At 39.5% G+C, this 23,220-nt stretch overlaps 2 protein-coding genes across 3 annotated transcripts in view; both read left to right on the forward strand.

The window, feature by feature from the left end:
- LOC107558892 (proline-rich transmembrane protein 4-like) lies at positions 1-4,148 on the forward strand. The gene is made up of 4 exons (XM_016242589.1): positions 1-148; positions 929-1,833; positions 1,976-2,092; positions 2,207-4,148. The coding sequence occupies exons 2-4, from the start codon at positions 978-980 to the stop codon at positions 3,844-3,846; spliced, it is 2,613 nt and encodes an 870-aa protein (XP_016098075.1). The 5' UTR covers positions 1-148; positions 929-977; the 3' UTR covers positions 3,847-4,148.
- A 3,060-nt stretch (positions 4,149-7,208) lies between these two features.
- LOC107558894 (proline-rich protein 36-like) overlaps positions 7,209-23,220 on the forward strand; it is a 52,928-nt gene continuing 36,916 nt past the window's right edge. The window contains exons 1-6 of one of the 2 annotated variants that reach the window (XM_016242592.1): positions 7,211-7,522; positions 7,604-7,723; positions 7,823-7,941; positions 9,044-9,191; positions 9,257-9,375; positions 9,514-10,253. In XM_016242592.1, coding sequence (XP_016098078.1) covers positions 7,285-7,522; positions 7,604-7,723; positions 7,823-7,941; positions 9,044-9,191; positions 9,257-9,375; positions 9,514-10,137 — 1,368 coding nt within the window. In that variant the 5' untranslated portion in view covers positions 7,211-7,284 and the 3' untranslated portion in view covers positions 10,138-10,253. Of the gene's footprint in view, positions 7,523-7,603; positions 7,724-7,822; positions 7,942-9,043; positions 9,192-9,256; positions 9,376-9,513; positions 10,254-23,220 lie in introns of those variants that run through there. The other variant, XM_016242591.1, reaches the window with a different exon arrangement.

The raw sequence follows: 23,220 nt of genomic DNA on the forward strand, positions 1-23,220 counted from the left end.
CATCAGGTGGGCTGCACTCTAAGCGTCAGCACAAAGATGCAGCAGTCAAGAAGACTACATTCAATGACGATTACACCAGCAGGAAAATTATTTACTTCTGAGAAATACTCTGTGATATTCACTTTACTGCTGACCTCAGGAACTTCAGGTAAGTGTTCAAAGGGTTGCATGAGGAGTATTTGGGTTTCTGTTTCAAATCTAACAAATCAGTTAGTCAGTTAGTTCTACAAGGTATAGTTCACCACAGTAAGCTGCGAGGTAGACATTTACATTTAATATTTTGTGTATAAAAACATTAGAGATAAATAAATGGGACTGGTTGAAATATATATATATATATATATATATATATATACACATGCATATACATATACTTTCTGTCACCGGAACTATAAATTCAATATAGTTGTACTATGTTTGTGCTATCAGAATTTTCATAGGTATTTTGTAAGTGAAGTTCAATAACAGCCTTCACACCTAAACCTAAACCTATTTAATCTATGTAAATTATTTAAATTACTGGTTCATCACCCCTTTTTAGCAAGTCGTGCATGCTGTTCACCCCAAAATGCTAGAATACAAAATAAATAAATGTTTTGCAAATGTTATACAAACCAATCAAAAGTTATTGTACAATTCAGTTATTTGCATACATTGTAAAACTGGATAAACGGACAGATTGTACAGTGCAGAAGCTGTAAGAAGCCCCTGTTGAAAATATAAAAAATGAAAAAGAAAAGTGATAATGCATAGTTACTTTAGTGACTGCTTTGGGACCTGTTTGCGATACTTGTCACTATTTTCATATTCTGTATAAATATCCTGTACATTCATCCAGGTTTTGATTTGGGAAATGTTATTTACTTTCACAAGTGTAGCTTCTAAAAGTCTTTATAATCCATGTATATCCTGTTCTGTCACCATTTAGCTCCTGGCATTGTTTTGACTCGACAGCCTTTGGAAATTAACGGGACAGAATGGTTTGGCTCCTCACTCTGATTTTAGGACTGCCTCTTCTCCAGCAACCTGTCACTTCCTTTGGCTCCAACTCAACACAACCCTTAAGCCACAACAACCTGACCATCCAGGCAACTGATGGCTTTCAAAAACCTCTACCTGCATCACATAACGCAAGCTTGACTGAGAAAATAGTTGACAATAGATTTACCAAAGACTTGCTTTTACGCCTTCTGCCTGACTTTAGCATAAATGAGGGCTCTGGGGAAGGAAGTGGACTTCAGCAGAGCCTTGAGGTTACGATGCCCTCTACTGATCCACTGGAGATGGACATGTTAATTCCAGACAGAGCGGAGAAACAAGATTTTGACGTGCAAGAGTTATATGCTCACCCTGCCCCTCCAGTTCCAAAAAAACGAACCCAGAATATTGATGAAGATGATCAAGATATAATTTTAGCAAACAATAACAGTGCCTCTGATCAAGCTACTTCCACAATGGCTGTTCAGTTGACTACACACATCCACATCCACATAAATAACAATGAGAGATTGAACAAAGACCAACCTTTGTTGACAACCATCAAACCAATTACAGAGAAAAACACTACAGGAAAGTCTCCAGTCAATATGCATTTAGAGACATTTAATACAGATATAGATGTGAACAGCAAAGAAGACGTGAAGGCTTCTCAAGATATGAAGTATGTTGCGTCCACACAGAATTTAAGCTCCATCACAAAGCCTGAAATGTTGGGACACAATGGCACCCTTGTTACGCAGTCTGGCTCCATTCAAGGGTTCTTTGATCTCACGGTGGGAGAGGAACGTTATGTTACCAACCATCCGCCTGCAGCCACACCTCCATTACAGACCGGTTAGTATTTATCTGAGAGATTTATTCTGTTGAACAGTGGTGTTTTTTTAAATAACCACTGCAATGTCAGTTCTAAAAAAAAACAGAGCAAGAAAGTCAGCAACTCAAGGAAATAAACACTGATTTTTCTTATGAATTTCAGGTAAGGAGAAACGTGAAGAGACTACGTCTGATTTACCTGTGGGGTCATCATCCACAACTCCATCTGTTTTGCAGGCAAAAAACAAAGTCACAGATAGAGATTACTCAAAAAACAAAGGTAATCATGAATAATGTAATTTTTTTTTTTAAATGTAGAGAACTTTTACACTCTGTTATTAGAATGAAAACAACTCAAGTGTTCTAACTAAAATGCTCTCCATTTCCATTATAGATGACGAAAAGCCAAAATGGTTTGGAAGTTTGTTTGGACTATTAACAGAGAGCAACCTGTCTGATGTCATAGGTACATGCATACTAGGGCCATGTGTAATCTCCACCGGTAGCAATGTGACCCAGCTACAGTGGGAGGACTTAAAACGGACACTAACCTTTGCTTGGGAGCTACATGTGTATAGCTCAGCTGTACTATTTCTGTTGGTGGTGGTTGCTGCAACATTTGGAGTGATTGGTGGGGCTAATTTGTTCCAACCGTTTTGCAAGGTCTTCACACTTACTAACATCCTGCTTCTGCTAGCAGGTCTGCTTCGATTTGTACAGCTCATAACTGACCCATATGGTACCAGAAACATTCTGCCTCGCCCTGCCCTCAATGCTTTGTATAACTTACCTGTTCCCTTAATGCTCTGGGCCCAAGCCACAATGGCAGTTTTTGCTCTGAGAGAAGAAACATCACCTCAGAGGCTCTCGGTGACTGGGGGGCTGGTAGCACTGCACTGTACCTCCCTCATGTTGGCTGACCTGCTTTCCAAAACCTTGTCGCCAGCACTGCCATTAATGCTACAGACATTTACTATTTGTTGGGGGATACCACTTTGTTTAGGAATCTTTTTCCAGTCTCTAAAGAAACTCTACTCCTCCCACAGGACTCCACTACCAAGGTGGAGTGCCCCCAAGCGCTTAGAAAACAGTGTCAGGCATGTGCTATTGATGTGCGCCCTCCTCGGAGTGCTCTCCTGTGCTTTGCAAATCTATAGTTTTCTCTGGCTGTATGGGTTACTTGGTGACTGGCGCAGATTTGGGTGGGGCTGGTGGCTAGTGCAGCTCTCTGCACGACTGCTTGAGCTGGCCTGGAGTTTCTCTCTTCTACTGCTGGGATCTCAGGTGTTCTGGAGACCACAAGGAAGTAAGCAGACAGGGAAGAGGAAACCGGTGTCACGCTGGAACAAGCTGTTGGACAGGTTACCAGTGGGGCCTTGGAGGAGACCGGATAAGAACTGGGCTAAACTGTTGCCCAATAACTGGAAAGGTCACAAGCAGTCCCGTGCAAATGTCAGCCAGTCAGTCCGAAGCCAAGCAACTCCAGCAACCTCAATAATGACTGTGCATGACAACGCTGGAGTTATTGGTGGAGGTGTCCTATACAGCAGCAGTTATGACAACTGTGCCTCACTTCTGTGGACTAGTGGTGTGGAATGGCAAGAACATGAGTGCTTTCTCTCACTTATTGAGTTTGACCTTCACCCCCCTTCACCCATCAACCTCCATCACAGCATTGACAATGCCCTCCATCATGCCCACTTGCTTGGTGTAGGTAAACTTTTCAGCCCTTCAGGACCCTCCTGGACTCAAAATGAAGGATCAGGTGGACCACTCTGCGATAATGTTGTATCACCCACCAGCCCAACTAACAAAGCCTATAGGTGGGCTTTAGATAATAGCTTGAGTCCTAACTCCCATCAGCATCTTGGGACTGCAGTGCAGCAGACTCAAGTGTCTGTAATTGAGCCTCTGGCTTCTTTAACTCCAGAGACCGTTAGAAAAGTGTGGGAGAGAGATGTGGCCATCCCAAGAGTCACTTTGTATGATGACTGCACCAGCATAGCAAGTGAAGGTGACATCACTAGTCTTTGAACTAATAAGAAGTTTAGCACTTTGGCACTTTCAACTTGCAAAATTTAAATGCTTCAGATTTAAATGCTTTTAAATAGACCATGGACACAATCTTACTATTCGAGTAATTTGACTCTTAAATTCTTATAGACTGGAGTGTAATGAATACATTAAAGATGAGTAATTACTTAGTCGTTTTAAAAGCTCTCTCCCTGCATTTATAAACTTGTTTAATACATGTACAATGAAACATCTGAATCCTGTTTTTACAAATTACATAAAAATAAATAAAGTAATTATTGTAACCTACTGACTCATATTAACCAAATGTTCTATATGGTTTCTATCTTCCCTGAATTTCAAACAACATACAAGCATACTGCTCTGGATATGCTAGTGTGCTATTGCTTCTTCTTTCTTCTTCTTCTGTGGATTTATTGGTGGGTCGCATACCAGCTTTTTAGGTGCATACCGCCACCTGTGCTGGAGTGTGAAGTGATTTCAGTCTGTGTGTATATTATGATATCTATATTCTATTCTCAAGTCCACTATTCTTAACGAATTTTAAAACTGTCCTTATTATTTTACCAGATCCTTGTTTTGTGTTTAATATGTTGCAGATTGAAAATTCATTGCATCCAATGTTCTGTAGTTCTCTTTGTAGTTCATTCCTTTCCTGTTTATACCTAGAACAGGGTAGGTTTCCTATACTTGGCATATTTCACATGATGCTTTATTGTGTTTTCCTATTATGTGAAGTGTAGAATTAAGTTTTGTATGACCCATCCTTAGTCTTGTTAAAATGATCAGGGCCCGTATGTATAAAGCTGCTCAGAGTAAAATTTTAGTCTCAAAATTCTAAGAATGATGTAATTTTACCCTTATTTTTTCTACACTTAAGAATAATTGTGATTCATAAAGGTTCCTAAGTGTTAAGACTAGATCTCAGCTCCTAAATTATTTAAGAGAGCTGGAGAGGTCTCCAAACCTAGTTAGGAGTAACAAGATGGCAGCAAAGAGGAAGAGACACACACTTTCCAACAAAGATATGACGTATTGCAGTTATATGATGATATGGAGTTGATAAAACGATACACATTTGATCGTCAAGATAGTCAGTTCTTTCTGTAACTGACCAAGTATGAAATTTAATAACTTCTTCCACTCTACAAATCAATGCTCTAGCTGCAGAAATGAAAGTAGGAATTAAATGTTTTTGGCTGGAAAACTGGGAAAATGCAGCAATGCACTGGTGATGACACAGTAAGCAAGGTCTTAACTATTGTGGCACAAACCCCACCAAACACAACAGTGGCCAAAAGTGATATGTGGAAATTTATGTGTATTTTCTAAATACGAGGGGGAAAAACACTGACCAGTGTTGCCAACTGCTTTCAATTGAAAGCTAAAACAGTCGCTAAATGTTCCTAGAGGGCGGGGAGCAGTAGCTCATTTGCATTTAATGAGCCAGGCACGAAAAACAGCTTGTTTCTGCTTCCACTTAAAATAGGCATTTTCAGAATTATATAATAAATGACCAGTGGAGTATTTTGAGCTGAAACTTCACACACACATTCTGGGAACACCAGAGACTTGTATTACATATTGTAAAAAGGGGCATAATATGTCTCCTTTAAAATACCATAGTCACCTACTGAAAGCTTCACTTTCAAATTTAAAGTGTCATTTTTTTAAATAAATCTTATTTCAGTATTTCAAAAATGTAAATATTTTAAAAAAATCCATTCGCATTTATGCAATTGTAAGTGTGAAAACATCAAAAATAGATTTAGTTTGTTTGGTAGCCTGTAGTGTTTTATTGTAATTGAGTTTGATTACATATAATCATTTAATAGAAGATGATGCATACGTAATGTTACAAAAATTGGCCATATAATGGTAAAAATTCCCCTGAAAATCAATTTAAGGAGGCAAATATCACCCTTCAGTGAAAATTCATTTCTTTCACTGCTGTGAACTAATCCCTGCACAGAATATTAAGAATATGAAAAGCTTTGGGAGCCGGCTGTTCACAGCAGAAAAAACACACTCAGTAAAATATTTTCTACTTATTGTTAGCAATAAAATCCCAGAAAATGTTGAGATATAATTTTTGTCAATTTTGCACATCCCTAGCTGGAACAGACTGTTGAAGAGGTTATCAATAGGGCCTTGGAGGAGAATAGATAGGAACTGAGCTGAAATGTTGCTGAATAACTGGAAAGGAGTCATATTAGAATAATATAATATTACCTAATTACTTATAAAATTAACATATCATACAACTCCCCTCTCTCTCTCTCTCTATATATATATATATAGTATATTTGATAACTATATTGTAATGATATATAATATTATAAGGGCACACATGCACTGAGAGCGCTGAAGTAAACTAACCCTGAAACATAACCTACTCCGGAGCAGGTTATGTTCAGAGAGTAATGCTGTGTTCAAGTCCTCTTGGGACGTTCGTACTTACGAGATTACAAGTCGTATAATAATGTGTCAGGTGCGTTCAAGTCACTTTGGTCGGAACAATATGGCGATTGAACTTTTCTTCCATAAAATTTAACGATTTTTTAAACTTTACATCTACAAAATGATGAATAAAGAATGTGCGTCAATGTGTTTTTGCTTTTTTTCTGTTTTTATTCAATTTATGAAGGTGATGTAAACGGAATCATTATATGTTCTTAGGTAATTATACAATAATATAATATTTTGTATATGTAACATATAGTTTTATTTTACATTACAAAAAATTATTCATTTTATTAATTTCAACAAATTTTCCATCAATACAGATGCTGCATATCTAGTCTTTGGATGCGTGCGTCCATTACATCCGACACGTTTTCTCACTGACACGCCCCCAACTCGGAAACTTGGGGCTTAAAGAAAATTTTGAGTTTACCACTCATAATAATGACTTTGTGGTGGCGTTCATGTGCGTTCAACTCGTAAATACGATCTATCCAACATGACTTGTACGCACCATAAGTTGCTATGGCTACTTACATACCCTGAGAGTTACCTGTTTTTGGAACCGGAAGCTGAGTTTATCCGCTTACTTACCCTTAAAGGTATGTCACATAACCTGCTTTCTGGAATACCCCCCAGGTAATGAACAGTTATACACACACTTGTGGTCTTCATGCTCACTTGAACATTTGCACCACATACAGGAAATACATCATATAAGTAGTCAAGTGGTCAAGTGTAAAGACTGCAAGTGTGGGTATTTGGACAAGGGGCCTGTCTTAAATCGCAGCATAATGAGGCACAGGTGAAAACAACAAGCTGACTGATTAACAGATTTAATTGTTCATCCAATATCACTGAGCGATTCAAAAGTGAGTACAAATAGCACAGCATGCTTCAGTAAGCTTGTCAAGCTGTAGAGTTAAGGTTTTTCTAATAATTCTGGCTTTCTTGGCACATGCTTGAAAACTTACCATGCCTTGGGCAAAGGGCATGTTACTTTTCACAATGGCTGTGGTGACACTGAGTTCTTCTTTAAGGGCTGATCCTGAGGACTTTTCAGAAGTAGGTTCTGCTTATGGAGCAGCCTCTGAAAACAAGGCCCGTTTTGGCAAACTTTTAATTGGTGGTCAAAGTACAGTATCTAATAATAATGTTAAGACCTCTGCGTTGAGGTCAGTGGAGTCTGATGGGCACCAGTCAAATAAGAAAGGTAATTTTTAAGATCCTAAACTTAAAACTTTTTTTTTTTTAAGTGGAGTCTCTAACTTAAATTGAGTTGTCTTCCTTTAAGCATGGTTTCACTCTGCTAGCACTAAGCTGTACCATCTGGGTTCTTCTGTGCAATGTAGCAATGATTCAATGATCTTGCGCATTCCAGGACAGAGAATGTCACACGTTCTGGTTGACCGAGGTGAGTTTTTGTGTGGGGTGTTTTTTTTTTTTTTTTTTTTTTTTTTTTTTTTTTTTTTTTTTTAAATTCTCCCCATAAACTTAATTTATCAACCATCAGGAGAGGAGTCACCAGTGCCTTTGTCAGCGATGCCAGCTAGCTGTGGTTTCTCACTGAAGCGAGCACGCAGGGATGTGTCTCTTGTTGCTCCATACCGGGGCTGTCATGTCAGACAACAGGTTAGTGTTCATGATAAAGATGCAAAGTGTCAAGAGGATCTGGCTGCAGCCTTGCACTTGCACTCTCAGACACTTGCGCTTCCGCTAGCGACGTCACTTGCAGTCTTTTTTTATTTTGTTCTATCTATTACTGTTTTTTGTTTTTTAATCTCAACATTTTATAACAGTAGCCAGGTGGTGAAGACAAGAAAGGAACTCAATTACAATGCCACTTGCACTCTCCGCTACCTGCGACGTCACTTGCAATCGACACAAATCGTGTGTTGCCAATGGAGACCAGATGCTGTGGTGCTTAAATGATTGAAACGAATTTGGTACTTTAACATGCAGGGTCCTGCAAGAAAGACAATACCCACAAATCCATGGCCGCAGAATATGAACGCAATGCACAGTCTCGTTAAGTGTATTCCTCCTGTAGAAAACCATTTAACATGGCTTAATGTATTAAGATGCTATTAAAATATCAAATTAAATATACAGTTTATTAATATAATGAATTTATAGTTTTCCTTCTGTACCGCAAAATGTGGCATAATGACTAAAAAGGCCAAACTCAATATGCTCCTCTACATTAATACAACTAATATGTGCAGGTGAGCCCAGAATAAGTGCAACATGCACCGTTTCGTGTTAAGCATTTTTCCATAGAATAAACTATCTACAGCTCTTTTATATCGTTGTCTTTGTCCATTTACGCTACATTATGTGTTATTTATAATGATTTTCTATAGGAGGAAAATATTTAACACATTGTATTCTGGGCTCGTCTGCTTGCCTGTAAGGAGGTGATCATTTTAAAATCACTTAATGCATTTCATAATGCACGTTCATATTTGTTGGTTGGTGTGTATATACTTTGAGTCAACAACAAGACATATAGGCTACTGAGTTGTCCTTATCATCTTAGTCCGTTATTATGCCACATTAAGCGTTTTGCTGTGAAAAATAAAGGACTGCAAGTGACGTTGCTAGCAGAAGCGCAAGTCTGAGAGTGCAAGGCTGCAGCCAGACCCTTCTCACAAGTGTTCTCCGTTCCGCCCATGTGACTTCCTTTTGTGAGTTTGTTTGAAGGCTTTAACTCAATTTCTCAATCTCATAACAGGGTGGAAGTTATATTCTGCCACTCATTATAATGGGAGCTCCAGTGCAAATGTCTTGCCCTGTGAGTTCTCTCCTCCCTTCCGTGACCTGCTTCTCCTCTGGCATGATTGTCACACTTGGCATCAGAGCAGATTATGTTCAAGTTAAAGGCGAGTCTTTATTCTCATTCAATGCAAATTGAAAGCGCCATGAGCTTTACACTCTCTGCTTTTAGTTGATGGATCATGGCAGCCTCTGCTCCGGATATGTGCTCAATGCTCTTTTACATTGGAGACTACTGCTGGTTCACTGGCTGTCACTGCACCATTCACAGGAAGCTGTTGGGAAATGACGGTAAGCGTAACGGCACACTTGAGGTGTGTGTGGGTGGGGGTTTTTATTTTTATTTTTGTTCACAGAGTGTGGAATTGCTCTTATTTTTGGAATTGTACATTTCTACCATTTTACTGGTTGACTTTGGTCTTCCTCCAGGATACTGAAAGGCGACTCCCTTTGATGTACGGTGACCGGGAAGTGACTCTTTCCTGTCCTCTGACACGGCCAACTGTAGCCCCAACCACACCTGCTGTCCGTGACCCAACTGTCATGCAACCGATTATTAACCCTTTCCCTTTTGGAAGACCCTGGTGGTATCCTCCATATCCTGGTGTACCTGCTACCCTGCCTCCCACTGTGCCACCTACAACGACTACAACTGCTCCTTTTCAATATCCTTTCCAGCAACACATGTTCCCTCACAAGTATCCAATGCCAATATTTGATCCTTACTCTAAAGGTGACCCAGCTGCTCCCCCAGCACCACAACCACAATATCCCTGGTACCCAAAGCTCCCTCCTTATATGAATGGCTTCCAAAGCCCAGTTGAAGTGACCCCTCCTGCAACTACCCCTGCCCCATACCAGCCTCCGCACCAGTATCCAGGTTTTCCTATGTACCCACCATTCTATGGTCATCAACCCATGAAGTCTTTGTCTCCAACTGTGAAATACCCTTTCATGCCCCAGTATCCTAAGGATCCAATCTTTGGCCCCCGCAGCCCTAAATCACCATCTTCTCCTGCACCGTTATCCTCATTCTACAGGTCTTGTAGATAACTCGCTTGATTGAGCAGATGAGTATACTCTGAAGTGGCATTGCTTTTATTGACACCAGAACAAATTGAATGACATCAATAGTTGGGTTTAAGCCTAATAAAGCTTTTTGACTTTAATGAATGTTTTTGGCGTTTCTTTTGCTATGAGCGACTGAGAATGCAAACATAGAAGTCTCCCATTCGCTGCTGTAGAAGTTTACCCAACTTTAACGTGTTCTACTGTGGTGTAACCTGCAAATGTGGCAAGGTCTCTTTTGCCAATGACTCTAGTTCCAAACAAAGCCATAACAGAACTTGTGCCCCTGAGCAATGCACAGCAGTGTTTTGTAGAAGTAGTGTGCTTCTCTTTACTTAGTGCGTAGTCTTTATTTTTATTTTTTTCCTTGCTCCTTTTCCTGGTCTTAGCTCTACTGATGAAGGAACGATGCAGAGGGGAAAAAGGAATCCAAGGAAAGCTTGGCTGTTTTGGCATATTCTTGGTCTCTTAAAATCCTCAACTCTGCTCAAAAGATCTGTTCTCATTTTGTTGAGGATTGGTTATTTAAGAAATACTTGTCTGGCGTCAATTTCAAGGTTAGATGTTTAACTTGGCGCACACAGTAGAGCAACTACAGCTTAGCACTTTGTCTTGAACCATTTAATCTTTCCTGAAGAGGTATTTGCAAGTTGGTGCCTTTCAGATCCAGCATTTGATTGGCCTATGCCAGGGGTAGGCAAGTTCGGTCCTAGAGAGCTGCAGAGTTCAGCTTCAACCTTGGGGAAAAAAAAAACTCGCCTGCCTATAGCCTTAGTAATCCTGAAAACATTGATTAGCTTGTTCAGGTGTGTTTGATAAGGGTTGGAGCTGAACTCTCTAGGACCAAACTTTCCTATCCCTGGCCTATGCCAGGGGTGGCGAACATCGGTCCTGGCGAGCCGCAGCCCTGCAGAGTTTTGCTTCAACCCTAATCAAACACACCTGAACAAGCTAATCAAGGTCTGAATGGTTATTAGGAAGCTACAGGCAGGTGAGTTTTAATTAGGGTTAGAGCTGAGCTCTGCAGGGCTGCGGCTCTCCAGGACCGGAGTTTGCCACCGCTGGCCTATGCTGTCAGAGGTGGCCATGGTATGGCCCCTCTGGTATGAGGTCTATTTGCGTAGCTTAATGTCCAAGTTTAGAACAATGTCTTTTAAGGTTTTTCCTATGCATAATTCACTTTTCGAAGCAGTTCCAGATTAACCTACTCATTGTTCTCAAAATAAGACTGAACATTGACCCATACTTTCATATCTATACTGTGTGTGTATACCTTTTTAATAGGTAAGGTTATATACAATGTTGTCTCACGCACAGTACTCACTAAGTCTATACATTTCTGTAAATGGATTTGAAGGTTTAATAGTCTCCATTTTGTGAAACCACAAGGCAAAACTGGTTTGGTCAGTCTGAGTGATCGTTCACACTTGGGTCTCAAAAATGAGGGACCGTGATCCACAAAAGAGCACATGGTGATTGGATCAGTCGTTGTTCAATGGAATGCTGAAGTCCTTATCCTGCCCTCCACAACAAAGCACTTCCTAAACGGGGGTTACTGTATGTTAATGTTACCTCCCGTATACCTTTTTAATAGGTAAGGTTATATACAATGTTGTCTCACGCACAGTACTCACTAAGTCTATACATTTCTGTAAATGGATTTGAAGGTTTAATAGTCTCCATTTTGTGAAACCACAAGGCAAAACTGGTTTGGTCAGTCTGAGTGATTGTTCACACTTGGGTCTCAAAAATGAGGGACCGTGATCCACAAAAGAGCACATGGTGATTGGATCAGTCGTTGTTCAATGGAATGCTGAAGTCCTTATCCTGCCCTCCACAACAAAGCACTTCCTAAACGGGGGTTACTGTATGTTAATGTTACCTCCCTCTCCACAAGAGGTAGTTTTATCTGAAGACAAAGGGCATCCTTTGTCCACAAAGCCTGTCATCTGTCCACTTCAGTTGTAATATTTGTTTTATTTAAAACTACCTCACTCTTCATTACTCGCCTCCTTGCAGTGCAGTTAGAGAACTGAGAAGTCCTTCAAGATGGCTTTGATCAGTTACTGGTTCACAGACTGGATGATGGAGTGAACAAATGAGGAAGCAACAATATCAGAATCAGAATTGGCTTTATTCGCCATGTGTGTGCAAACTTTTATGAATTGTGTTTTTTTAGGAGCATACATATGACATGAGAACAAAAAGAATTAAACAAGGCTAAAGAAAAGAACACAAAAATTATGGTAACACTTTCTATGAAGCCCGTATTTATAATACATTATAAGGGTATTCTAAAGGCATTATAATGAATGCATAATGCATACTTATGTTATCATCTCATGAATATTCATAAGAATAGTTTTAATATATTATATTTACTTATTTGTGGTTATAGCTTTTAAGAGTATGATGATTTATAACACAATGAACACGTTGCAACCACTTTTACAATGGATTCTATTTCTCATAGTTATGTATTATAAGTCTCATATCTTGCCATTTTTCTTATGCTACTTAAGTAGTAATAATAATACTTTTTTTTATCTCACAAACAGCCATAAGATCAGATATCAGATCAGATGAATGTGTAATATGACTCATTTGCTTTGAACTATTTTTATTGTAATATCAGTTTGATTATTTTGATGGTACCCTTTAAACAACTGTTGATAAGTGACTCTGCAACTACATACCAACTAGCGGTCATTAGAGTATTAGTATGTCTGCTACTGTAAATATTTGCTAACACTTTGATGGTCAACCAACAGATAAACTGACTATAAGTGTCTTTGCAAGTACGTCAACTTATTCTACCCTACTAGATTCTACCATTCTTGAGCATACTAATACTCTAATGAGAGTTAGTTGGCATGTAGTTGCAAAGTTGCTTATAGTCGATTAAGTATTTTCAAAATAAAATGTAACCATATAAAACATTGCATTTTTTTCAGTTGGAGTATAAAGCTCACATCAATTAATTAACATTAGCTCCACAGGAAACACTCAACATCTAACCACTCACAAGCTGTAGTAAGATATTGTGCAGATCTTAAACAATGTAAATATATGATACAGTCCATTATTCTGTAAATGAAGTAGATTTAATATGGTGTGTTTATGATTCATTGTGTTATAAATAATCATACTCTTAAACTTATAACCACAAGTACGTAAATATTATGATGTATTATAACTGTTGTTATGATTATTCATGAGTTTATATAACATATTATACGTTTTTTTATAATGCATTATGCATTCATTATAATGCCTTAAGAATACCCTTATAATGTATTATAAATACGGGCTTCATAGAAAGTGTTACCAAAACTATAATTATAATAATAATGTGGTAAAAATCTGGAACAGAAGATTTATGTACAGATTTGTGCATTATTTACTGTACAGTTGTATAAATAAAAATATGCATATGTATTTACATAATACTTGAAAGACAGGCAATTGCTGGAAATGGATAAATGAATTACAGAAAACAGGTAATAATTTCTGTGTTAGCTGTTTAAGATGGAGATGGCTTGGGGGAAAAAACGTTTTTTATGCCTAGATGTTCTAGAGCACAGAGATCTGTAGCGTCTGCCTGAGGGGAGAAGCGCAAACAGGTTGTGGCCAGGATGATAGGGGTCAGTGTTGATGTTGCCTGCCCATTTCTTCACTCTGGAGTTGTACTGAAGGGTTGGGTTGAGTCCTGAAGGTTGGGCAGGTGCACACCAATTATCCTTTCAGCTGTCCTGACAATCCGTTGCAGTCTTCTTATATCTGATTTGCTGGCTGACCCAAACCAGACAGTTATAGAGGAGCACATAACTGACTCAATAACAGCTGAGTAAAACTGTGTCATCTGTGCCTGTGGCAGGTTGAACTTTTTCAGCTGGCGAAGGATGTACAGCCTCTGCTGGGCCATTTTTACAATAAAGTCAATGTGAATGTCCCACTTCAGATCCTGTGAAATGGTGGTGCCCAGGAACCTGAATGACTCTACTGCAGCCACAGTGCTGGTCATGATGGTGAGAGGGGGGAGTGCAGGGGGGTTTCTCCTGAAGTCCACTATCATCTCCAGTTTTGAGCGTGTTCAGCTCCAGGTTGTTGTGACTGCACCGGACAGCCAGCTGCTCAACTTCTTGTCTGTAAGCAGACTCGTCACCGTCCTGGATGAGGCCAATGACTGTAGTGTCATCCGCAAACTTCAGGAGCTTGACAGCGGGGTCTTTAGAGGTGCAGTCATTTGTGTAGAGGGAGAAGAGCAGTACAGAGAGCAGGGCCAGTTTATTCAGAAGTGTATCCGGGATGACGGTGTTGAAAGCAGAGCTGAAGTCCACAAACAGGATCCTTGCATAAGTCCATGGTTTGTCCAGAAGTTGGAGGATGTAGTGCAGACACATGTTAACTGCATCATCCACAGACCTGTTTGCTCTGTAAGCAAACTGCAGGGGGTCTAGCAAGGGTCCAGTAATGTCCTTCGAGTAGGCCAACATCAGTCTCTCAAATTATTTCATGACCACAGACGTTAAAGCAACAGGTCTGTAGTCATTTAGCCCCGTTATTTTTGGTTTCTTGGGTACAGGGATGATGGTGGAGCGTTTGAAGCAGGAAGGACTCCACACAGCTCCAGTGATCTGTTGAAGATCAGTGTGAAGATGGATGACAGCTGGACAGCACATGCTTTGAGGCAGGCTGGAGAGACACCATCTGGGCTTCTGGCTTTCCTTATCTTCTGTTTCCTGAAGACTTTGCGTACATCACCTTGACAGATCTTAAGTGCAGGCTGAGAAGCATTTGGGGCGGGGGGTGTTGATAGCTGTGTTGTGAGACGGTCAGAGCAGGTGTGGGTTAGAGGTCTGCATTTCAGACCTCTTGTGACGCAGGATTAAATTTGCGAATAAAACGCAGTAGCGGTCAGTAACTCTGGTGTAATTTGAACGGGAGCGGGCGGTCTGTACCTTCTGTCTGTACCGCCTTCATTTACGTGCTTGTTTTCATCACTTTCTCTTTAACTCTCGGGCACTGACTCGTTCGCTAAACTGAACATCCAATCAGAGCTCTCACTTGCTTGGTGTGTCCCGGCCTTTACTCACTCTTATCGACCACCGGTACAGCCTGTGCTCAGGACTGTTATGCACGCGCTGCACGCACGGACCAGTGCTTTCTGCATCATGTATTTTATTTGCGGGGTCTGTACACGCAGCATGTGCATAACAGTCCTCAGAGTAGGATAACCGGTGTTAAATATACGGCCATCAGACAGAAAAGGCATGTTGTCGATGAGTGACAGAGCAAAATAAGGATGGCAGAGAAGGACTTGAAGGACTTTCAACTTGGTTTTGTTCATATTTTGCTTAGCCTATAATTTTAAATGACAGATGTCGTATTTATTTATTTTTCTCTGCAACTCTTTTCTTACTGTGTTAACAGCAAAATGTTAAATGAATTTTGTATTTTGACAAGATGAATAAAAATAAGAAATGCAATTTTTGTACAACCTACATTTTTATTTTCTCTGCGGCATTTAAATGTGAGATTCTGGAAACTAGATCTAAATTTAGCTGTAATGGTCAGGCCGGGAAGAAAATTATTCTAAGCGGACAGCGCGAATATATCATGGGAGAGGATGGGTGCGGATTATAACCTCACGGGAGCGGGACCAAAAAAACAGTCCCGCGCAGGCCTCTAGGTAACCAGTCTTTTCAAACCTGCAATAGAACTCGTTCAGGTCTTCAGCCAGTTGTTGATTGGCCTCAGTGCTGGGGTATGGGGTCTTGTAGCTGGTGATTTTTCGAAATTGAGATTTATACATCTTATGAAAGCTGAATAAATAAGCTTTCAATTGATGTATGGTTTGTTAGGATAGGACACTATTTGACCGAGATACAACTATTTGAAAATCTGGATTCTGAGGGTGCAAAAAAATCACAATACTGAGAAAATCGCCTTTAAAGTTGTCCAAATGAAGTTCTTAGCAATGCCTATTATCAAAAATTAAGTTTTAATATATTTACAGTAGGAAATTTACAAAATATCTTCATGGAACATGCTTTCACCCAGCTCCGTCACACTTTGTGGAATAAATCATCTAAAACTTTGTTACTCTTACTTAATTGGGTCAGTTAGCAAAGTCAATATATTAATGATGAATAAATCTAAAAAGACTGTCAAAAAGGCTCCGTCCCCAACTGCCAACACGATGGAAAACACTTCAACTAGCCCGGTGCTAACCGATGCTAATAATTGTGGTCAGACTAACATTAACTTTGTTAATGAGACCACTGAGACCGATGCTTCTCATCCTCTGGTGGGTGAAGACGAGGCTTCACCCAGGGCTATTCTCCATTAGAAAGATGGAAGATTGGAAGCTTCCTTGTCTGTAGTGCAGTCGACGCTAACCGCCAATACATTCCGTATCGCTGACCTGGAAGAGGCTAGCACTGATTACGAGTGCCACATCTCTCACCTGGAGCAGCTTTGATCCAGTCTATCACAGGAGAACACGTCTCTGAAGGCAAAGGTTCTATGATCTAGAGGCCAGATCTCGCAGGCAGAATATCAAGATAGCGGGTCTCCCTGAGAACATAGAGAAGGGCAACCCCACAAGATTTGTTTCTGAACTTCTGCCCTCGCTACTAGGAGAATCAAATTTTCCGCATGGTGTAAAGGTTGACTGAGCTCACCGCATTGGCCCCATCGGGAACAACAAGGCGCGAGTAATGATTGCCAGGATACATCACGATTCTGTTAAGGCTGAAATACTGCGCCTTTCCCGTAACCAGAGCCCACTCTCCTTCGACGGCGGTCATATCAGTATCTTTCCGGACTTTCCAGCAGAGGTGTCCACCCAACGCAAGCAATTTGACAGTGTACGGGAGAAATTAAGAGCCAAGGGGATAAAATCTGATAATATGAGTTCCTTTTCACGCATGAGAAGACAAAGAAAATATTTTTGTCGCCACCTGGATGCTGAAACTTACATTGACAGTCTCTCCCCGTGATGGAAGGCGAACTATATTGGGATCCATTGTGGTAAATAAGACATTACTTTTAGCTGTTTGCGGCCTGTACATTTCATGGACTTATTGGGCGTGACTCTCTTTTCTTTTACTATTATTACTATTTTCTATAGCCCTGACGGATCAGTCGCCCCACCTTTATTGTTCTACTAATACTTATAGACTATCAGGTCAATAACTCAATAAGATGTTCATGTATGTATACATATAGGTCTGTATATAATGTGTATACGTATATGTATGGGGATGTTTGTGCATTAATTTACATACGAAGTATTCCTGATCACAATGTGTGGAGACAGAGTGGTGTGTTGTTTCGAAGAACCATTAATCCATCACTGGTCGATTTTTATTTTCCTTTGAGTTTCATTTATTTCGTTTTTCCACTTCCTTGTGTTCTGTTCGGCGATCCCACGTTTAAATGGGGTACTCTGATTTTCGCATATGTTTGAGGTCTCTGGGGTAGAATTATGCCAGCTTATCTTTGTATTGGATATTTTTGTGTTTTTCTCTGTTTTGTTTATTCAGCAATACTTTGTACTTAACTAGCCACTCATTTTACCTTATGGTTTGTCTCTCACTGCACTTTGATGAGCCCCCCTAAGAAACATTTGAATATTTTGAGCTGGAATGTGCGTGGTTTAAAAAATATTGTTAAAAGATCCAAAGTCTTTGCACATTTAAATTATTTACATGCGGATATATTGTTTCTGCAGGAGACTCACATTTAGCATTCCAGCACTCACAGACTTAAATGCAAAAGACCAGAAGACTTTCTCTTCAAAAGACCGTGGGGTGTCTATATTAATACGTAAGAATATTCCTTTTCAACATTTGAACAAGATATTAATGGTTGTTATCTTATTGTGACTGGTGCTATTCTAGAGAAACATGGCACATTTGTGAATTTATACGCTCCAAATTGTGATGATCCAAATTGTTTTCACTCGGTTTTTAACCTCATACCCGACATAGACTCTACTCGTCTTATTATTGGAGGGGACTTTAATTGTATTTTGGACCCTTTTATGGACAGGAACTCGCCCAGCCCTCCCAAACTTTCTAACTCGACTACTGTTCTTAATAATCTCATTCATTCATTGAACATACTTGATATTTGGAGACTTCATCATCCTACTGATAAAGATTATTCTTTTTTTTCCTAATATTCATAATTCATATACAAGGATTGAAATTTTTCTAACTGACTCCAAATTAACCTCTAAGATTTTATCATCCAAATATAATATATCAAATATTTTAATATCTGACCACTCCCCAGTCTCTATATCACTAGATTTTGGGATGGAAAACCCCCCTTATGCTTTGCGTTTTAACTCCACGCTATTAAATGAGGACAATTTAAAAGAAACTTGTGCTGCTCACATAGCTGAATTTCTTTCTTTAAATGGTAAGGGAGATGTGTCTGACTCAACCCTATGGGAAGCTTTCAAAGCTGTCATTAGAGGCCAAGTGATAGCATACGAAACAGAACTGAAAAAGCGGAGAGGCAAAAGGCTTTCTGAGATAGAGACAGAGTTGTCAGCTCTAGAGCAACAGTTTAAACTCATGTCTTCCAACTCAGCTTTGAATTAAGCTTTAGCGTTAGTTCTGGCAGGTCACGTGAGTCAAGCTTGCATCAGCTGATTCTCAGCTGATCACATCTACCTATAGGAATACGACACCTATCGCGGCATTCCTATATAAGCTGTATTCAGTATTCAGCAGCTTTTTAGCTTGCTTCGGAGCAAATTACCCTCCTCCATCCCCAGCTCCACCTTTCGCCACAGTCAGGACTTAGCTTTCTGATATTCCTTGCTAATCAGACTCCTTTATCTTGAATAAAGTGTTACACTTAAATATCATTAAGTACATTAATGATATCTGCCTTGTTCTGTTCTGTTAACCCTGGGGGGGTTATTATTGCTGCTCTCCCTGCTCATTCATGACAGGCTGCATGGATGGGCAGGGAGGTTTTTTTGCCCAGAACAGAACCATACTGCCAAACCAAACTTTATGCTAAGTATCTATCATTCTGACGATAGTGGTCCTGACAGAACTAATATTATGAAATTGAAATTAATATAATACCTTCTTATCTACTCAAATTAGCTTCCTTTTATTAAAGATTAAGCAAAAACTATTTGAATTAGTAGATAAACCTAATCACTTGCTAGCTCGCTAGCTTAGGTGTGCACAAGCTAGTAGAGCTATACATGCCATGAAGTCAAAATCCGGTGTCTTGACCACTAAACCAGTAGAAATAAACAATGCATTTCAGGAATTCTATCAGGAATTGTACTCCTCTCAGAGTAATGGAGACTCACTGAAGATTACTAAATTATTTTGCTCTCTTGGGCTCCCTAAAATTGGTGAGGATGAGAGAGAAAGCTTAAATTCAAACATTACACTGGAAGTAGTTTTCACAGCTATTAAGAATTTTCCCAATGGTAAAGCGGCTGACCTGGATTTTTATAAAGATTTTATAAATCTTTTTCTGATCAAACTGCCCCCTTGATGTTAAGGATGTTTAAAGATTCTATTGAAAACAAAATATTACCAGAGACTTTATTTGGCAAATATTGCATTGATTGTAAAAAAAAGATAAAGATAGTACAGTCCCATTTCCCTTCTTGGTAGTGATATTAAGATATTTACTAACACTTTTGCAAATAGGTTAAGTAACTATATTAGATCAATAATACACAAAGATCAAACTGGTTTTATCCTCGGGAGATTTTCTTTTCATAATGTACGCAGACTTATGAAAGTCGTGTACAGAAACAAAGACAAATATGATAAAATAGCCATTTTAGCCCTGGATGCCCATAAGGCATTCGACAGGGTAGAATGGACTTATATCTTAAGTACTATTGAAGAATTTGGCCTGGGACAACATTTTTCTTTATGGATTAAGATGCTGTATCTTTGCCCCTCTGCTTCAGTTCCCACAAACAATAATAGCCCCCCCTTCTTAATCACGGTACCTGCCAGGGCTGTCCACTGAGTCCTTTACTTTTTGCTATCGCTATGGAACCTTTAGCAATAAGTATAAGAAATCACTCATATATATCTCTTGTTGTAATGGGAAATGTAGAACATCAGATTTCTTTATACTCGGACGATGTTCTTCTTTTTCTTTCAGAAGCCAGAAAGATCCTTGCCCTTCTTATTTGATCTTATTAGAGAGTTTGGTGCCCTTTCCGAATACACAGTTAACGGGCAGAAAAGTTCATTTATGCCATTATATGATAATATAGATTCAGGTTTTATTAATAGTCTCCCTTTTAAAACTGTAAGTGAATTAAAATGTCTTGGTATCACTGTCCCTAGATATTATAAAAGTTTGTACGAAACAAACTACAAATTCATGATAGATAAACTGAAGAAAGATATAGAGACTTGGCGAGTACTCCCTTTAACAATGATTGGTCGTGTTAATGCAATCAAAATGGTTACTTTACCTAGATTTCTTTATTTGTTTCAAAATGATCTTTTTAACCTAGTCATTCTTTAAAACACGTGATCATGCCGTTTATCTGGGGATATAGAACTCATCGTATATCTAAAGCACATATCTGTAAAACAAAAGAGGTAGGAGGCCTAGGTCTTCCCTGTTTTCAGCATCACTACTGGGCATTAATGTATTGGGGGATTGCATGTCTCGGGAAATCAAACGTTACCATTCCTGCTTGGCTATTGAGCGGGATATGCAGGAATCCTCCCTTCCTCTTTGCAGAAAACAAACCTATCAGAACATTTAAGAAATGTTACCCTATTGTTGTAAATTCTCTTAAGATTTGGTATCAGCTCAAAAAATAACTTTAAAATCCCTCAGACCTGCTCTCTTACCCCTATAGCTTGCAACCATGCATTCCCCCCCTCACAGTCAGATAGAACCTTTCTATCATTGAAAGAAAAAGGAGTTCGATCTATAGGAAATTTATATATAGACAATGCATTTGCTTCTTTCGCTTAGCTTAGACAAAAGTTTGGGCTACCTTCCTCGCATTTTTTTCAGATATTTACAAGTACGGAATTATGTTAAAAGTAATATCTCTAATTTTGAAGTTTATCAGGCCCCTGAATATCTTTATTTATGACCTCTGAACTTGACTCGAAGGGTCTTGTCTCTAAATATGTTGAATATTTTAATGACTCTAGAACTCCTTCACAATATTTAAAGATGTCTTGGGAAAAGGATTTGGGGTTAGATATTCGAGAAGATAGCTGGACTAAGGCCCTCCAAGGAATTAGGTCTTGTTCCATCAACTCTAAAATGATTCAGTATAAAGTTGTCCATAGATTACACTACCCTCACACCAAATTACATCCTATATATTCCTCTGTCACCACCTCTGTGTATCAAATGCAAGTCCAATGAGGGTACATTGGCTCGTTTATTTTGGTTTTGCCCAAAAATGTGTACATTTTGGACTAAGGTGTTTTGTTTCTATTCAAAAGTATTTAAGATAGATATTCCTCATGACGCTCTTATTGCGATATTAGGCTGGGCCCCTTTTCTTACGGCGCTTTTCCACTGCGTGGTACGACTCGGCCCGGCACGGTTCAGCTCGGCACGGTTTGCGTTTCCACTGCAGTTCAGTACCGCTTTAGAATGGGCGGGATTATTCACATGTCATTATAGTTGCGCCGCCTCTACTTCCACGACTCCTAAAATAAACTTTTTCATTCCGCGTCGCCCCATAAAGCTCTCGCTGGATCCGCTCGTCTGCTATCAAGGAGAGGAACGTCAGTACTTCTGCAACAGACAAAACTTTTTGGTTGTAAAAAAAAAAAAAAGGTGCGCTCGTTCAAAACAGTTGCATTTGATCCTTCGCTGGCTGTGCTGATTTAAATCTAGCGGTTCTTTTGTTTATGTCGCAAGTTCAGTGACGCAGGTAGTGACGATTCTCTCCGGCCAGTCTGTGATCAGCAGAGTTTACACATCACATTTTGGTAACGGTACCGTTCACTTGGAACCCCAACTGAGGTGGTACTAAAAAAGTACCAGGTACTGTACCCAGTGGAACCCCCCTAAAAAGTGAACCGTTCCGAGCCGTACCATGCAGTGGAAAAGCGCCATTAGATAACTATAGTTTCAATCAAATCCAATGACCATAGCAAAAAAGACAATTTTGTTGATGTGGAACAAAGAGTTTGCACCTAAATTTGAGACGTGGCTTACAGAGTTCAGTAATGTTACATATGGAAAAGATTAGATACGAGATTGCAGGTAAACCAAAGAGATTCGTACAGTTTTGGAAGGTGACCAATGATAACTGAATTTAACCTTCCTCTTTAAGTGGTGTGGTTAATTTGATAAAACATAGCAGTGTGTAACAATTCAATGTTTCCATAATTGGGTATTTATTGGTGTTAGATTTTTTTTAAAATTGTGATTCTGTATATGTAGAGATGTCTGTATGTGTTTTTGTATAGGTACACAAGTATGAACGGTGTATGTGAGCGGAGCGGCGTGATTTTGCCTGGAGCTAGGAGCGGATTTTTTGAAAGTCGGAGTGTTGAGGTTTTCACTCACTCCGAGAACGCTCCGCTACTGCTCCGACACGAGCACAAATTCCAATGTGTAATGCCAACTCACGCATTAAACATAATTTAGCTTGACAGATATGTGGATCACATATGAAGGTTAAAATGGCGATGGACAAGTGAGGGAGGTTAAAGCATGTTGTAAGTTGCAGTTTGTTAATCTCCGCTCGAAACGAATGTGCTGCTACATTGCTGCACACGGACGGAACACACAAGCTTGCAAAATAACGTACAGATCGCGTGCATACATTCAGGAATGAAAAAAATGAGGTCAACGCTGTCCTGTGATTTATCAGCTTAAAAACAGAAAAGTTACAGCATATTCTTTCTGTTTCTGAAGTAACTACCCTCAGCTTCGCCATAGAGACGTTGCACAGACAAGTAAACTAAGCTAATTAAACAGTCATTTCACGAGTTCGCACTTTCTTATAATTAACAAAGGGTTATGCGTATTTGGCGTGCTGTCCAGGGAGAGGGCTCCGAGCTCGGCAAG

The sequence above is a fragment of the Sinocyclocheilus grahami genome, unplaced genomic scaffold (genome assembly GCF_001515645.1).
Source record: "Sinocyclocheilus grahami isolate Dianchi unplaced genomic scaffold, SAMN03320097.WGS_v1.1 scaffold664.1, whole genome shotgun sequence".
Taxonomy (NCBI): Eukaryota; Metazoa; Chordata; class Actinopteri; order Cypriniformes; family Cyprinidae; genus Sinocyclocheilus; species Sinocyclocheilus grahami.

Coding starts and splice junctions, on each gene's coding strand:
- LOC107558892 (XM_016242589.1), top strand. CDS start 978: ATGGTTTGGCTCCTCACTCTGATTTTAGGACTGCCTCTTCTCCAGCAA. Junction 1,834..1,975: donor CACACCTCCATTACAGACCG/GTTAGTATTTAT, acceptor TATGAATTTCAG/GTAAGGAGAAACGTGAAGAG. Junction 2,093..2,206: donor AGATTACTCAAAAAACAAAG/GTAATCATGAAT, acceptor TTTCCATTATAG/ATGACGAAAAGCCAAAATGG.